Source organism: Loxodonta africana, chromosome 26, assembly GCF_030014295.1.
Source record: "Loxodonta africana isolate mLoxAfr1 chromosome 26, mLoxAfr1.hap2, whole genome shotgun sequence".
Taxonomy (NCBI): domain Eukaryota; kingdom Metazoa; phylum Chordata; class Mammalia; order Proboscidea; family Elephantidae; genus Loxodonta; species Loxodonta africana.
The window spans coordinates 18,063,789-18,081,501 of NC_087367.1; the positions used below are offsets into that span (position 1 = coordinate 18,063,789).

A 17,713-nucleotide genomic window follows, 5' to 3' on the forward strand; every position below is an offset into this window, starting at 1 on the left:
CCTATAGTGTGGCTATGAGTTGGATTTGACTCAGTGGCAGTGGGTTTTGGGTTTTTTATAAATTACAGCCAAGAAAGCCCTACGGGGGCAGATCTACTCTGTCACACAGGGTCGCTATGAGCCGAAAATCAAATTGAGGCACCTAACAACAACAGCACAGTATATAGTACATGTAATTTTTTAGTATAATGACGTCCAAGTAGGAAAAATTATTCTTTTGATCAGAAATTTGAATTTAACTGAGCATTGTTATTGATTGATTGTAATCTGGCAACCCTATCTCTTTTTCTCATAAGCCTTGTTATTTTTATTGCATGATTCTGCTGAGTGGAAGGTGTTTCAGGAATACGTCTGTCACGTTAGAGCGGAACCGCCTATAACTGAACATACTAGCATTAAGCAGCCAAAATTTCACCTGTGGGGGAACAGAGCACAGGTCATCCAAAATGGCAACTATCCCCAAAACCACTTGTTTGATTTGAAGTGTGTTTTTTTTTTTTTTGTATCTACACGTGAATTTGCGAATCGATAAGAGTCGCTATGAAGTGGAGTCGACTTGACAGCAAAGATTTGGAATGTGTTGGGGAGGAGTCCCAGGGTAGCACAAAGGGTTAAGTGCTTGACTGTTAGCCAAAACATTGGCAGTTCAAATCCACCCAGAGGTGTCTCAGGCCCAACAATCTGCTTCCGGAAGGTCACAGCCTTGAAAGCCCTATGGAGAAATTCTTCTGTGCACGTCGGGGGTCGGGGGTCCCTGTGAGTCAGAACTAACTCAGCAGCAACTGACGACAACGGTGTGCTGGGCAAGCAAGCAATCCAGGGTCCCAAAGGTTTCCATAAGCTGGATGCAAGGCTGAATGCTGTCAACGTCAATTCCCAGGAGGTAAGGCAGAGATTTTGAAAGGCAAAGCTTGAACAAATTCTTTTCAACTATGACAGCAGGACTTGCGGCTGCCCATTCTGCAAACAGTAGACACGGTTGGCCCAAATCATCCTAAGCTGGTTCTACCCAGTGGAATTTTCTTTGGGGCATAAAACCACAAATTTGTTCATACTAAGATCTTTACTTCTTACCAAATTCCTTCTTTCAATGTTTGAGTTCTTACTACGTGCCAGGCATTTAGCTAAGCATTGGAACTACCATGATGGGCAAAATACAACAGACACAGTCCTGGTTCTCAAGGATTTTAGAATCTTCAGCTAGGCAATCAAATAGTAATAAAAAATACTTACATCACAGCAATGGTAAAAGCTTTCAAGAAAAAGAGGAGCATGATAATACAAGATCGTAAAACAGCAGGATTTGCCCTCGGAGAAGTCAGAGCACCAGGAGAGAAGGAAGTTGGTTGGAGATTCAGCTGGAGAAGTTGTTAGGTCCTAAGCAGGCAGGGCCTGGTGGGGCACATAAAGACGCCTCATTTGCAGAACCCGATCTTGGTGGCACCAGAGGCCAAATTAAGCCAGTTGTCATTGAGCTGACCCCAACGCATGGAGATTCCATGAGCGTCAGAGTAGAACTGCACCTCATAGAGTTCTCAATGGTTGGTTTTTTTAGAAGTGGATCACCAGGCCATGGAACCCCCACCCTTTCAGTGGAGTGTGTTAGCTGTTGGCACCACCCAGGGACTACAGAGGTGGACGTTCCACAGAGCTAACCAAGCTTCAGTTTCAGAGTCCCTCGCTTGCATGGACCCCTTCCAAATCCCCTTCTTTTCTTGTTCTAAATAAATGCTTATTTTTCTATACCTAATTCTGTACTCTTTTTATTTTAAGGAGGGCCTCTAATTTTTATAAGCTGTCAGACCCCCAAACAAATTGGACCACCCCCAGAGGGTACTGTTCTTTGCAAGAGTGAACACTGGATGGAGGCAGGATGAAAATAGCTGTAAACCATCCAAATAGCCTGTGATAAAAATGTGGAAAAACCATTAAACACCACGCTGTTATAAACACTAAGCTTTGGGACACTGATTTTCTAGAATAAAACTAGTCGTTTCCTTCATGGGGTCCTTACTCACTTTGGGTCTCAGCATTGCTAAATATGGACCCAACATTAAAGGATGAGAAACGTATACCCCAATGAAGGTTTATGAGCTTGGTAGGGGTTTTCTCTTTAGTCCAGGTAGAGACAATACCATTGTTTGATGGGACAAAAAGCTGGATGGTTATTTTCTGAGAGTCAGTTTAAATGCTGAGGTTTTCACCCAGATAATCCAAAGTTTGCTCTTGAAAAATATTTGCTTCACATTATTTATTCTCTCAGCCAGGTAAGACAAAGAAAGCCTAGATTTTAATCACTAATCCCCTCTTACTCCAAAGAAGCTCTCCCAGGGTGCTGATGTGGAAGTGGGCACAGAGCCTGGTCGTGCCACGTCTGGGTGACTCACATGGGCACAATGGGACTCTGGGGACAGAACACTGCGTTCGCAATTCTTGTCTATCTCCCAAAACATCACACAGTCCTGGTTTTTCTACCTTTTCATTCTTTTCTCCTTAAACAACCTGCTGCCTGAGTCAAAAAGAAGTCATTTGCAAAAGTTGTATGACAGACGTATTTACAAAAATGATTTAAAAAAAAAGAGTAGCTGCTAAGTCTGCTTGTGTACAACCAAACACTTCATGGGATTTGGTTCCTAGGTTTGGAGGTTTAAGGTCACAGTTTCGTGGGACATTCCAGTTAACTGGCCTAATGTGTTCAGTGCTTCTGTTCTACCACCTAGTTCTTTGTGTGGCCCCTGGGGTCTTAAAAACTTGGAAGTGTCTATCTAAGGTACAACGATTGGTCTTTATTCACTGGAGCAACAGCAGAAGAAGGAGAGTTGGAAACAGGAGGAAATAGAATATGTAGCTAACTGCCTGCATGAACAACTGCCTCCTATGCCAGGAGACCGGAAGAACCGGATGGTTCCTGGCTACCATTACTGAACATTTTGATCAAAGATTCTACAGAAGAGTCCGATCAAAAGGGGGAAAATGCAGAACAGAATTTCAAATTTTCATGGAATCTAGATTCAGGAACCCCTGAAACTACTGCCCTGTCATAATCTTTAAACTTGAAACCAAAATATACTCTGAAGTCATCTTAAATCCAAACAACAGTTTAGCTTAACTAGTAAACAATGTCTGCCTTGAACATTAGGCTCTTTTAAGATCTATCTATAATGGGATCAAACCAACAACAGCAACTCAAAAGATTAGACAGGAATCTTAGGGAGCAGTGAGTTTATGTTAATAAGGGAAGAACAGCTCAGAAAAGGGGGTGAGAATGGTTGCACAATTAGAAGAATGTAATCGGTGTTACTGAAATGTACATGTGGAAACTGTTGAATTGGTATTACGTTTTGCTGTGCATATTCTCAACAACAACAAAAAATATGTATTATTTTTTAAAAGAAACTAATCAATTCAACATTAACGATATCCAAATTCACAAAACCACGGGAGACAAGCCTGTCCTTTTAAGACAGCTAAAGCTGCTGGGCCTGTTTACCTAAAACGGCAAGTTTGGGAAGTCGAAATGGTCTGCTCTGACATGTGATGATATATAAGAGATCCTCTTGATAATGACACAAACCCCAGGTTGTCCACCTGAGGGAGGAATGAGAGAGTATAGGATATTTCAAAAGTGCAGAGAGAACGGCCCCTACTGGTGTTCAGATCCTAGGTAAAATTTTTTGCTATCCCCTCCAGGAGCAGGGCATAGAGAAAGAAGCACAGGCCTTGGAATCTGACTCGTCCAGGGCTCATCTAATCTCCCCACTGTCCAGCTGCATGAGTTAGGTCGTCTGCTTGACCTCCTTAAACCTCGGTTTCCTCTTCAATAAATTTATACTCACCTTGCAGGGTTTCTGTGAGGATTAAATGAGTCAATTGGCACTCTATTCTTTATGTAACCTAACCTCTCTGAAACGTTTGACACTGTTGACTATTCTCTCTTCAGGAAAAACTCATAACCCTTAGCTCCATGACACCCCATTCCTGGCATGCCACTCCCTCTCAGCATACTTTCTTGCTGTTGTTGGGTGCTGTCAAGCCGATTCGAACTCACAGTGACCCCGTGTGGCAGAGTAGAATGGCCCCATAGGGTTTTCTTAGCTGTAATCTTTACGGAAGCAGATCACCAGGTCTTTCTCCAGAGGAGCAGCTAAGTGGGTTTGAACTGCCAACCTTCTGGTTAGCAGCCGACCGCTTAACCATTACGCCAGCAGGGCTTCTTCAGTCTACTTTAAGGGCCTTTAAAAGTTAGTGCTCCTCTGGGAGGTTATCTTACACCTTTTATTCATTTCACTTCACTAGGGTATTTATTCACCTGTCCATTTATGGATAATTTAACGATTACTTATATAAGTGCTTTACAAATGTTAACCCATTTCATTTTTAAACGAACCTAACCAAAAGACCAAACCATTTGTCCTTGAGTAGATTCCAACTCATGGTGACCCCATGTATCTCAGAGTAGGATTGTGTTTCAAAAGTTGTTTTTTTTTTGTGTGTGTGTGGAAATAAACACAGCAAAACCTGCTGTCGTTCCGTATTTTCTAGACATGATGATCAGTGACATGGGTTAAATTCTTCACATTGTGTCAACATTCTTGTTATTCTGTTCTAGTTGTTGCTCCAAAGGACTTTCAATGGTTGTGACCTTTTGGGAGTGGATGGCCAGGCCTTTCTTCCGAGGTGCCTCTGTGTGGACTTTAACCTTTTGGTTAGGAGCTGAGCGTATTAACCATTTGCACTGCTCAGGGACTATGTGTGTAATTTACCAGCCACCATATCCCTAGCACATGGTCAACTTGCAATACACATTATGTTACTAAATGAATGATTCATAATAAAGCATCGGGCATATAGGAGCTGCTTCATAAATGGTGCAATTATTATCATCAAACACAAAGCCGGTTTATAAAGGAAGTAGTGAGAGAATTACATTTTTAATTACATTTGTCTCCAGCAATACTATACTTAGCAGGGGTGGGGTGAGCCATCGCTTGTGCTCTGGGACAGCATGTTCTCATCCCCAACTGCCGTGAACCCCAGAGCTCATCATTCCCCCATGGTGGGGCCAGGATCACACTGAGTCCCAGTCAAGGGGTCAGGCTCCCCAGAGTCTCTTTTCTGCTAGGCTGCAGGCCCACTGGGTCACTTTCATCTCTCTGGGCCTCAATTTCCTCATTTGTCAAATCAGGCATTTGGGAGGCAAGTAAAAGCCAAAGTGATTGGAAAAGTACAAACATCTATACAAATGCCAGCCCCCCCACCTTCGAGAACGCTTCCTGGCTTCTCCAGCTGAAAGCACTCAAGCCCTGCTCAGGAGAGGAGAGGAAGGAGGGTGGCATGTGTCGAGTGCCCTGTGTGTGCCTCGCCCCCCGCAGAGAAGACCCAGTCTTCTCTGTGCGGATGAACTGACATCTGACGGGAGCAAAGAGGTCGAAGTTCAGGCTCGGTGAGCAAGAATCATTCCAAATGTGCCACCTCCGGCCCAAACTCTCTGGGTGGCAAATTATTAACCTGCTTAACTCTACTGCACAGATAAGCACTGCTGGGGGGAGGAAGGAATCAGAAGTCTCCTTCATGCGGAAAACCCCTTTCCAAGAGCAAAGAGCCTTCCCGCCCAGCTTTTAAGTCTTCCATGTTTACTTCTAATAGTAAATCTACTAAACCAGCCCTACAAATAATGTCTAATGAGTTATCCCAAGAGCAATTCCATCCTGGGGGACCAGTAAATAAGGCTCCTATTCACACATTGCACTTTTGGCAAGCCTGTAGGGGAACAGTTGAGCTAGTCAAAAAATAATTAATTTATTGCCTGGCACATTTTGGCAAAATTTATCACACTTATCTAAACATCTCTAGACAAGCCATCACCATTCCCACAGGGAGTCTGATAAACCTCCTAGTTTAAATGCACACTTATGAATTTCCAACTGAAAACTTCCTAAAAAAGTGTGTAGGAAAAGGGAAGCACAGAGAGAAACGGTTTGCTTCAAAGCAGGTGTGGAGTTGTGATTAAGAGTATGGACTCTGGAGTGCCAACGCCTGGGTTTGAATCTTGCTCTATCACTCCCAAGGTGGGTCACTTCACCTCTCTAAGCATCTGTTTCCTTCTCTGTAAAATGGTCATAAAAGCTCATAGGTTAGGCTTGTTCCAAGAGTTATATGATATGATCCAGGTAAAGCACTTGGCACAAAGTAAGTGCCTAATAAGTGTGTGTGTGTGTGTGTGTAGGGAGGGTGGATGTATAAATGGTCTTTGGTGATGGAGAAGAGTCCACAACTTCACTGGTGAAGTTTATAACAACCCTTAGTTAGTCTGCTGACCTTGTCTCCTCCTCACCCCCCAAAACAAAGCCACCTGACTCAAATGTGCCTACTTGTATAACAGATGCCAATGCAATTCATCTAAATTCTGGAGAACATCAAACATACACAGTAAAAACGGTCTTAAGACTAAGGAGTCTATAAAAACCCAGTGCCGTCAAAGTCGATTCTGACTCATAGTGACCCTATAGGACAGAGTAGAACTGCCCCATAGAGTTTCCAAGGAGCGCCTGAATGAATTTAACAAAAGAAGTGCAAGCCTGTGCACTGAAAAATACAAAACATAGCAACAACAAACAAAAACAAAGATAGTCTGAGGTCATGGATCAGAAGACTTAATATTATTAAGATGACAATACTCCCTCAAAAGATCCACGTATTCAAACAATCCTAACAAAACCCTAGCTGGCTTCTTTGCAGAAATTGCCAAGCTGAGCCTAAAATTCATACGAAAATGCCAGACCTCAGAACATCTAACACAATCTTGAGAAAGAATAAAGTTGAAAGATTTAACACTTCCCAATTTAAAAACTTACTGCAAATCCACATAAATCAAGACACTGTGGTACTGACACAGACATGAATGGAATAGAATTGAGAGTCCAGAAATAAACCCATACATTTATGGTCAGAAAAAATAGTCTTTTTAACAAATGATGCTGAGATAACTGGATATCCACATGCAAAAGAAGGAAGTTGGGCCCCTACCTCACATCATATATAAAAATTAATGCCAAGAGGATCTGAGAGCTAATTGTAAGAGCTAAAACTATAAAATTCTTAAAAGAAAACATAGGAGTTAATCTTCGTAACCTTGGATTAGGCAATGGTTTCTTAAAGATGACACTAAAACCATTAGCAATAAAGAAAAAATAGATAAACTGGACTTTACCAAAATTGAAAACTTTTGTACTTCAAAGGACGCCATCAAGAAAGTGAAATGAGAAATCACAGAACGGGAGAAAATACTTACAAATCATGTGTCTGGAGTATACTCTTACAACTCAACAATAAAAAGACAAATAACCCAATTAAAAATTGGGCAAAGAATTTGAATAGACATTATTCAAAAAAAAAAGACATACACATGGCCAACAAGCACACATAAAGATACTCAACATCATTAGCCATCCAGGAAATGAAAATCAAAGCCACAAAAAGAGAACACTTCGCACTCACTAGGATGGCTATACTCAAAAAGACATAACGAGTGCTGGCGAGGATGTGGAAATAATGTATGGGACCTTCATACATTACTGGTGAAACTCTAAAATGGTGCAGCTGCTTTAGAAAAGTTTGGCAGTTCCTCAAATAGTCATAGTTACCATCCAAAACCAAAAACCAAACCCAGTGCCATCAAGTCAATTCCAACTCATAGTGACCCTACAGGACAGAGCAGAACTGCCCCATAGAGTTTCCAAGGAGTGCCTGGCAGTTTACGAACTGCTGACCCTTGAGTTAGCAGCAATAGTACTTAACCACTACACCACCAGGGTTTCCATAGTTACCATATCACCCAGCAATTCCAATTCTAGGTATTGACCCAAGAAAATTGAAAACATAGCCACACAAAAACTTGTATACAAAAGTTCAGAGCATTATGTTCATAAAAGCCAAAGAGTGGAAAAACCCCAAGTGGCCATCAATTGATGAAAAAGGGTAAATAAAAAAAATTAAAAAAAAATTTTTTTTTATACCTGTACAATGAAATTTTATTTGTCCATAAATAGAAATGAAGTCCCGATACATGCTATGACATGGATGAATCTTGAAAACATTATGCTAAGTAAAAGAAGCCATCACAAAAAGTCACATCTTGTACGATTCCATTTATATGAAATGTCGGGAATAAGCAAATCCATAGAGACAGAAGGTAGATTAACGGTTGCCAGGGAGCTGGGGGAAGGTGGGGGGAGGAAGGGGGTCATGGGAAGTGATAGCCAATGGGTAGGGGGTTTCTTGAGGAGTGACGAAAATGTTCTGGAACTTGTGATACAGTTGCGCAACTCTGAATATACTAAAAAGCACTGAAATGTACACTGTAAAAGGGTTAATTTTATGGTATGTGAATTTCATTGCAATAAAGTCGTTTTTTTAAAAAGCAATCAAGAAAACAAACTAAGGGGCCCAGATGTCCTTAGTGAGTCTGGAGTGGCAGCCTGCAGCTTCTCTGTTTGGTTGGCATCACGAACTGTAGAAATGAGCCCACAGCTCTATTCTGTTCAGCCCTCCTCCCTGCCTACCCACCTCAGAGCACTCCCTATTACCTGAACTCTTGTCCCTGATAGCCACAGTACCACAAGAAGGGGAAAAATGACAATGGCTCAAATTTACTACGAATCATGTGTCAGGTATTATAAATGTCACCACATAGGACAAGCCCCATCAGATCTCACCTGGGTTACCGTGGTGGCCTCTTACTCACCTCTCTCCTTCCCACTGGGACCACCAGCAATCTCCTCCCCCGAGAGCCACAGAGGCACAGAGAGGTCTTTAGAGGCTCAGCCTGTATTCCTCACAATAGTATTCAAGTCCCCGATAACCCTTTACTTCTCAGACCTCAGCCCCCTGACTCTCCTCCTCGTTTCCCTCTAGCCACACCGGCAGGATTGCCAGATAAAGCACAGGTCGCCTAGCGAAATCTGAATTTCAGATAAGCGATGATAATTTTTAGTATGAGAATGTCACAAATATTGCAGTATTCGTTGTTCATCTGAAATCCAAATTAAGTGAATGTCTTGTATTTTTATTTGCTAAATCTGGTAACCCTATAGGCTCTCCTCCGTGTTTGTCCTCAAATGCACAAAACACAGAGTGGCTTAGAGACTTTTGCATTTGCTTTTCCCTCTACCTGACCTTCTCTTCCCCCAGATATTCACGTGTTCTCTTTCAAAGTTCAAGTCTTTATTCAAACAACCTACCTCATCACAGGGTCCCTCTTAACTCCCCTCCTGTACAAAAGAGCTACTTCCCCCTGGCAATCCAACACCCCTCACCTTTAGCACTCAACACCACCTGACTTACTATATTTTTAGTCAATTGTCAGCCTTTCCCTCAGTATATTGGAAACTCCTTGAGAGCAGGGCTTCTTTTATTCTCTGCTCCATTCCCAGTGCTTAGAACAGGGCCTGGCACAGAGCAGGAAATAAGTTAATATTTATTGAATGAATACTGAATGAGTAAGAAGTGTTATGCAAGGATTATTTCATTTAGCCTTCAAAACAGCCCTATGAAATACATACTGCCATCAACTATGTTTCATAGGTGAGGGATCTGAGATGCAGAAAAGCCAAGTAACTCCCCCAGAGGCCTGCAGCAGCCAGAGTTCGGGCTTGGCCCGGACACAGAGCCAGACCCTGGATCCCATGGAAAGACCCACTTCACTGCACCAGCCCCTTGTCAGGGGCAGAGGGGCAACTTGGAGCTAAGGTAGCAGGGGTTTCAGCCCCTCTCCCACTGAGATTATTCTGGGTGAGATTGAGGAAGGAGCCGACATGTCCAAGTGTCTATATTTGCGTCAGACGCCTTAATCCTGGAATTTAATTACACTACTTGATTTTGCCTGCACATTTATATTTCAACATGAAGAAGTGTTTCAAATAACCACTTAAGCCTCCATGTAATGGAGAAGTCTGTGTGGGTGTTTATACTCACTTTTATTTCTTCTTGAACGACAGGATTGCGGAAATTCAAATCGGGTTGCTCTTTCATAAACTGGTGAAAATAACATTGCTTTCTCACTTCATCAAAGTGCCAACTGGAGTCCCCATATACACTTAACTAGCAAACAAAGAAAACAGCACACCAGTCACTTAGCATTCTTCATGAGATGGTACTGCCCACTAAGAAAGGATGAGTGTCCCTGGACCCGTGCAAGAAGGGTGCATAAATCCTGAGAGTGTTCCTTCTAAGGAGAACACGAGGCTAAACTAACCCCCAAGATGCCACCTGCTGGCCTGATGGCCCACAAACTTGGCTGTGATATGTTTGTACATAGATCTTGTTCACAGCAGTCAATCATGTGTTATGGACAAAAACAGTGCTCTCAAAATCAGGACGAGGCCAACTCAAGGAGTACACGTTCCTAACGTGTTTTCTCGAGCTTCCTGCCTGGTGTTGGACTCCCATTTGTGAAGAAAAGCCAAGGAGGGTCAATTTGGGAGAAAGATACATTCTGTTGGTCTTGGAACTTGAATCCAAATTGAATGAATATTTCAACTGTATCCTCAGAATGTGATTACAATAAGTTTAAAACTCTATTAATTCTCTGGAATAAAAAAAGGGAAAAAAATCTAGGAACTTCAAGTATTGCTACCCATAGTAGTAGAATAAAAACCACTAAACTAAGGCCTGGTGATGGTTTCTTTGTGGTGTTTGACACTGTTGCTGAGTTTCTTTTTCTACACTCACACCTATGCTCTGGACACAGCACTTCTGCTTGTCCTCACATGTCTCTGGTCGCCACTCCTCAGTCTCCTCTGCAGTTCCTTAAATCTGAGAGTTCCTTGGGATTCCATCATAGGCCTTTTGCTTATTTCATGCTAAAGAGAGTATCTGGGCAACATTTTAAAACTGAGGGATTTTTTTTTTTTTTTATAATTTTTGTTGTGCTTTAAGTGAAAGTTTACAAATCAAGTCAGTCTCTCACACAAAAACACATATACACCTTACTACACACTCCCAATTACTTTCCCCCTAATGAGACAGCCCGCTCTCTCCCTCCACTTTCTCTTTTCATGTCCATTTCGCCAGTTTCTAACCCCCTCCACCCTCTCATCTCTCCTCCAGGCAGGAGATGCCAATATAGTCTCAAGCGTCCACCTGATTCAAGAAGCTCACTCCTCACCAGCATCCCTCTCCAACCCATTGTCCAGTCCAATCCATGTCTGAAGAGTTGGCTTCAGGAATGGTTCCTGTCTCGGGCCAACAGAAGGTCTGGGGACCATGACCACCAGGGTCCTTCCAGTCTCAGTCAGACCATTAAGTCTGGTCTTATGAGAATTTGGGGCCTGCATCCCACTGCTCTCCTGCTCCCTCAGAGGTTCTCTGTTGTGTTCCCTCTCAGGAACACATCGGTTGTAGCCAGGTACCATCTAGTTCTTCTGGTCTCAGGATGATGTAGTCTCTGGTTCATGTGGCCCTTTCTGTCTCTTGGGCTCGTAATCACCTTGTGTCCTTGGTGTTCTTCATTCTCCTTTGATCCAGGTGGGTTGAGACCAATTAATGAATCTTAGATGGCTGCTTGCTAGCGTTTAAGACCCCAGATGCCACTCTTCAAAGTGAGATGCAGGATGTTTTCCTAATAGATTTTATTATGCCAATTGACTTAGATGTCCCCTGAAACCATGGTCCCCAGACTCCTGCCCTGCTACGCTGGCCTTCAAAGCATGAAACTGACGGATTTTCTATGAATCTTTTTTTTTTTTAATTGGAAGACATGGTCACACTGGCCCCGCATTTCTACATGGCAATAACTGATTGAAGCTGAGTAGCAACTGCTGCTTTTAAAGGAAACACTCTGGCCAGTTCCATGCGTGTCCCACCTGGATACAAACCAGGTTAAGGTATTTCAGTGTGTACTATCAACAAAGCCTTGGTATCCAGAATATAAAATGAACTCCATGAAGCAACTCCCAAGGGACAAAGAATCCAAAAGAAAATCAAGGAGAGAAACCATAAAGAGGTGTTTCACAGAAATGGAAGCACAAGCCAATAAAGGCATGAAAAGATCTTTGACATCATTAGTAACTAGATAAAGGTAAAATCAGGACTTCATTGTGATACTATATTCTATTCAATTGAATGGCAAAAAGGAAGTACCAGGAATCAACGAGAATATAATTTTTATACTGCTAAAAAATACTGCTGGAGGGACATAAATTGGTATAGCCACTTTGAACATCAGTTTGGCATTACCTTGTAGAGATGAACATGTAATATCCCACACCCAGCAATTCCATACCTAGTTATTTACCTTAAAGAAGCCCCAGGAGAAAGATTTAACAGCGGAGTGTTCCTTACAGCATTGTTAGTAATAGTAAAAAACTGGAAAGAGCCCAAATGTCCATCAACCAAAGAATGGATAAATAAATCATGGAACACTCACACAATGAAATATTATACAACAGGGAAAATATATGGACTATAGCTACCCAAAACTACATGAATGAATCTTAGAAACAAAGAGTGAAAAATCCTGTTACGGAAGGCTCCGCATAGCGTGACACTTCTCATATAAAGTTCAAAACAGGGGAAACGACATAATAAATTGTTAAAATATGTCTAGCATATGTGGTATAAACCAAACATAAAAGCAAGGACTTGGAGAAAGACAAAATTCAAGGTAGTGGGGGAGGCATGGGAGGAGCCCCCAGGTGATTTCAGCAGTGTTGGCAACACTCAAATTCTTAATTTGGAGGTGAGTTCATTTGGTGCTCACTATATTCTTATCTTTCCTAGCTTAGATATACATATATTTTTATATACATATATTTTTAAACAGCTTTATTGAAATACAATTGATATACAATAAACTACACACAAAGTGCACAGTTTGATGACTTTTGGCATATGTATACACTTGTGAAACCATTACCACAATCAAGAGAGTGAACGTATCCATCCCCCCCAAAAGGGTTCTCGTGCCCCTTTGTAATCTGTTTCTCCCACCTCTCCCCACCCCCTCTCAACACTAAACAACCACTAATTGCTTCTTGTCAGTATAGATTAGCTTGCATTTCGAGAATTTCATATAAATGGACTCAGTATGTACTGTCTTTTGTCTGGCTTCTTTCACTCTGCAAAATTATTTTCAGATTCATGCATACCGTTGTGTATAGCAATAGTTCATTCATTTTTATTGTTGAGTAGTATTCTGGTGTAGGTTATCTCACAAGGTGCTGATCCATTCATCACATATTACATATATTTTTGTATGCATCAAATATACATTAAAAAAAAAAACCCTTGGCTACAGCAGTAAATTGATGGAAGAATGGGAAAGCTGGATGCCCAGAGACACAGCTGCTGCAGTCACAGAGGCAAGAAATGGCATGGTTTGAGCATGGACAACAGTTTTAAGAGCAGACTACGAAGCTGGACTGACTAGTAGATCCAGTTCTTAGACCTTTCATCATTGACTAGCTGTGTAACTTTGGGCAAGGTGCTTGACGGTTTTGTGCCTTAGCCTGCTCAACTGTAAAATAGGGATTAAAACCTAACTCACAGCACAGATTCTGGCATATAGTAAGCAGTTAGTAAATGTTTGCTATTATCATCACTACTATTTTAATAAATGGGTGGACTGGAGAGAAAAAAAATTAAAGTGGTATAACTCCCAAAGACCTGGCGATGGCCTGTTTGCTGGGCTGGATACAGGAGGTTGGAGGGATAAGATCACATTTTGAAATGTCTTGATTTGGAGTGTCCTTGGACCATTTAAAAGTTGATGCCCTGGCGTCAGCATGTTTAAATGTTTGTGGAGAAGGGCAAGAAGAGGGACTGGAGCTGGGAGAGATGACCCAGAGTAAAAGGCTCTGCAGAAAGCAGGCGGGAGCTCGAACTAGAGCAGGTGTGGAGACTGGCCTGGGGCCAGAGGTACCAGATCAAATACAGGACAGCCAGGTAAATCTGAATTTCAGACAAACAAGAAACATTTGTTTAGTAAAAGTATGGCCCATGCCATATTTTATACTAAAACTTATTCACTGTTTATGTAAAATTCAGATTTAACCAGGCATCCTGAATTTTTATTGGCGACATCTGGCAACCCTCCGCAGAAGGGAAGCGGGCTCTATTGTAAAGGAAGTGGGTCGGAAGAGGGAGGGGAGGAAAGGCGGCGACAGGTTTGGTAGCTTCTCTTCTCTGTAAAGTAGAGCTTGCTACTGAACATGATAAGATGGGGGAGGAGGCAGGTAGGAAGCTTGGAGAGAAGAGAGACAAGTTGGATTTAGTAAAATTCCCAAGAGTGAAGGGCTGAGTCCAGGTGGGGACAGTGAATGTGTGACGTCTCCGGTGGCTCAGATGCCAAGGGTCAGGCAAAGAGAAGGTGGGTGGTTGGGCTTTGTTGGACAGGGGGGTCAAGAAGTCAGAAAGGCAAAGGGATTCGGAGAGTAGCAAGACAGTTATTGAACTGATGGGACATGGAATCTAAGCTGGTCAGGGAGGGAGGTGAGGAAAGGAGAGGCTAATGAAGAGTATAGGTTTTGATTTTCCAGAACACATCAGTGCTACAGTGAAAGCAGAACTCTAAATGACATGAGGAGGCTTGGGTATCTTATTTCTATTTCTCCGGGAAATTTTTCCTTTGCCATAAGCTATATCCATTAAATTTTTTACCTTAAAAGGACTTTATAAACAACCAGGCTAATCACTTAAGATCTGACCATTTTTTCTTTGTACTTACCCAGTTGTTGGGTGGTGTGGTCACACCATTTATGTGGGTACAGTTATGCCAGATATAATAATCAGTATATTTTTCCGTCCAGTTCCGACTCAATTGAAACCAAGTATGTTTATCACTGGTGTGGTTTGGTATGAAATCAATGATTAATTTTAAGCCTTATAAATGAAAACATTGCAAACGTTAGGAAAAGGTTATGTTAAAACAATACCTGACAGTTAAGAAAAAAAAAAAAAGCTTTAAATAAGCATTTGGAGAAGTGCTTTTCTCAACTCCCACCCCCCGACCACCATTTAATTTACCTTTATCATGTATGGCTGCAACCAGATTCTCAAACTCTTCCATTGTTCCAAACATGGGGTCAATTTCTTGGAAATCTTCAACACCATGTCGGAAATCTTTAAGGGATGATTTATAAAATGAAGTAATCCAAACGGTTTTTATATTTAAATCTCTGATGTAGTCCAGTTTATCTTGAATACCTGAAGAAAAAAGTCAAGGCCACGGATAAATCTCTAGTTTTTTTGTTTTCTTAATGAAACTAAACCAAAACCAAATTCGTTGTCATCAATTCCAACTCATAGCGACCCTGTAGGACAGAGTAGAACTGTCCCCTAGGGTTTTCAAGGAGTGGCTGGTGGATTCAAAGCACCAACCTTTTGGTTAGCAGCCAAGCTTTTAACCACTGTGCCACCAGGGCTGAAAGATTAAAAATAAAACTAATACGTCCATGACGGAGGTATTTATATGGAAACCAGAAATATGTGGAACTTTGTTCGAACTGAGTAAAATTCAAATAGCAAGTTCTAACTCTACAAATAACATCGAATTATTCTTCTAGCAATAACTTTTGACCTTTAACATAGATCAAACCAAAATAACAAAACCCGTTGCAGTTGAGTCAATTCCGAATCATTGTAGACCCTATAGGACAGAGTAGAACTGCCCCATAGGGTTCCCAAGGCTGTAATCTTTATGGAAGCAGACTGCCACCATCTTTTTCCCACAGACTGGCTGGTGGATTCAAACCACTGACCTTTTGGTTATCAGCTGAGTGCTTAACCACTGCACCACCAGGGCTCCTTTTTAATATAGATATATAACATTCAAAAAATCTATCAGTGATTTGTTCAAATTTTATATTTAAAAGCAACACTACAGTATAATGTATTTCTTTCTTTTTTTTTTTTTTTTTTTTTTACCAACCCCACAGCATGTCAACACTCTCCCCTTCTCAACCTTGGGTTCCCCATTACCAGCTTTCCTGTTCCCTCCTGCCTTCTCGTCCTAGCCCCACGGTTGGTGTGCCCATTTAGTCTCATTTTGTTTTTTGGGCCTGTCTAATCTTTGTCTGAAGGGTGAACCTCAGGAGTGACTTCATTACCGAGCTAAAGGGTGTTCGGGGGCCATACTCTCGGAGTTTCTCCAGTCTCTGTCAGGCCAGTAAGTCTTTTTTTTTTTTTTTTTTGGTGAGTTAGAATTTTGTCTACATTTTTCCCCAGCTCTGTCTGGGACCCTCTATTGTGATCCCTGTCAGAGCAGTCGGTGGTGGTAGCAAGGCACCATCCAGTTGTGCTGGACTCAGTCTGGTAGAGGTTGTGGTGCTTGTGGTCTATTAGCGTCTTGGGTTTTTTTGATTCTCCCTTGCTCCAGACAGGGTGGGACCAGTGGAGTATCTGAGATGGCGGCTTACAAAACTAATTTATTATACACATGGTTTTTAAGTACCTATTCCAGGCCAGGTGCTAGGCTAAGAGTCAAGGTACAAAAAAGAATCACACCCAGCCCCTGCCCTCACTGGGCACAGGGTCTAAGTACAGCAGCCACTAGCCACACATGGCTATTGAGCTCTTGAAGTGTGACTAGTCTGAATTGCAATGGGCTGTAAGTACAAAACACACACAGAATTTTGAATGCCTTGTACAAAAGAAGGTGCCCTGGTGGCACAGTGGTTAAGAGCTATGGCTGCTAACCAAAAGGTCGGCAGTTCGAATTCATCAGGTGCTCCTTGGAAACCCCATAAGGCAGTTCTACTCTGTTCCACAGGGTCGCTATGAGTCGGAATCGACTCGACAGAAGTGGGTTTGGTTTTCAGCACAAAAGAAAGGAGCCCTGGTGGCGCAATGGTTGAGTAGTTAGGTTGGAATCCACCCCTGCTCTGCAGGAGAAAGATGTGGCAATCTGCTCCTGTAAAGATTACAACCTTGGAAACTCTATGGGCCAGTTCTGCTCTGTCTTCTAGGGTCACTATGAGTTGGAATTGACTCAACGGCACACAACAACAGCAACAATACAAAGAGAAGTCCCTGGAGGGTGCAAATAGTTAACTCACTCAGCTACTAACTGAAAGGTTGGTGGTTCGAGTCCACCCAGAGGTGCCTTAGAAGAAAGGCCTGATATGGTCTACTTCCAAACAATCAGTCATTGCACAGTTCTTCTCTGACACACACGGGGTCACCATGAGTTGGAGTCAACGACAACTGGTTCGGTAGTAAAAAAGGATGTAAAATATTTCCTTAATATTTTTTATATAAAAAAAAAAACTATGTTGAAATGATTATATTTTGGATGTATTCGATTAAACAAAACATTTTTTAAATTAACTTCACCTGTTTCTTTTTACATATTTGGCTTGCATTGTATTTCCTTTGGACAATGTTGGTTTAGGAAGTGTAAGCAGCAGGACCAGGATATGAAGGACTAGAGGGCTACAGAAGAGCCATAACCCACTGCCGTGGAGTTGGTTCCAACTCATAATGACCCTACAGGACAGAGGAGAACTGCCCCATAGAGTTTCCAAGAAGCACCTGGTGGATTCAAACTGCCAGCACTTAACCACTCCGCCACCAGGGTTTCCACAGAAGAGCTATAGAAAGTGCCGTAAGAGCACCAAGGTGTTAGCCCTTGACTGGGTGGAGCAGAGACTGCTGATGAAGGCTGGAGGCTGTGGCCCCTGAGGACAGGGATGGAGGAAGTCACAGGAGCAGGTGGGCA

General features: G+C 42.2%; 1 protein-coding gene across 2 annotated transcripts in view; it reads right to left on the reverse strand.

The window, feature by feature from the left end:
- Positions 1 to 17,713, reverse strand: part of SLC3A1 (solute carrier family 3 member 1) — a 68,531-nt gene that overhangs the window by 38,674 nt on the left and 12,144 nt on the right. For both annotated transcript variants that reach the window (XM_064277144.1, XM_064277145.1), the window contains 3 exons: positions 15,022 to 15,201; positions 14,723 to 14,877; positions 9,973 to 10,098 (listed from right to left, as the gene is read on the reverse strand). In XM_064277144.1, the coding sequence (XP_064133214.1) occupies positions 9,973 to 10,098; positions 14,723 to 14,877; positions 15,022 to 15,201 (461 nt within the window). The remainder of the gene's footprint in view (positions 1 to 9,972; positions 10,099 to 14,722; positions 14,878 to 15,021; positions 15,202 to 17,713) is intronic.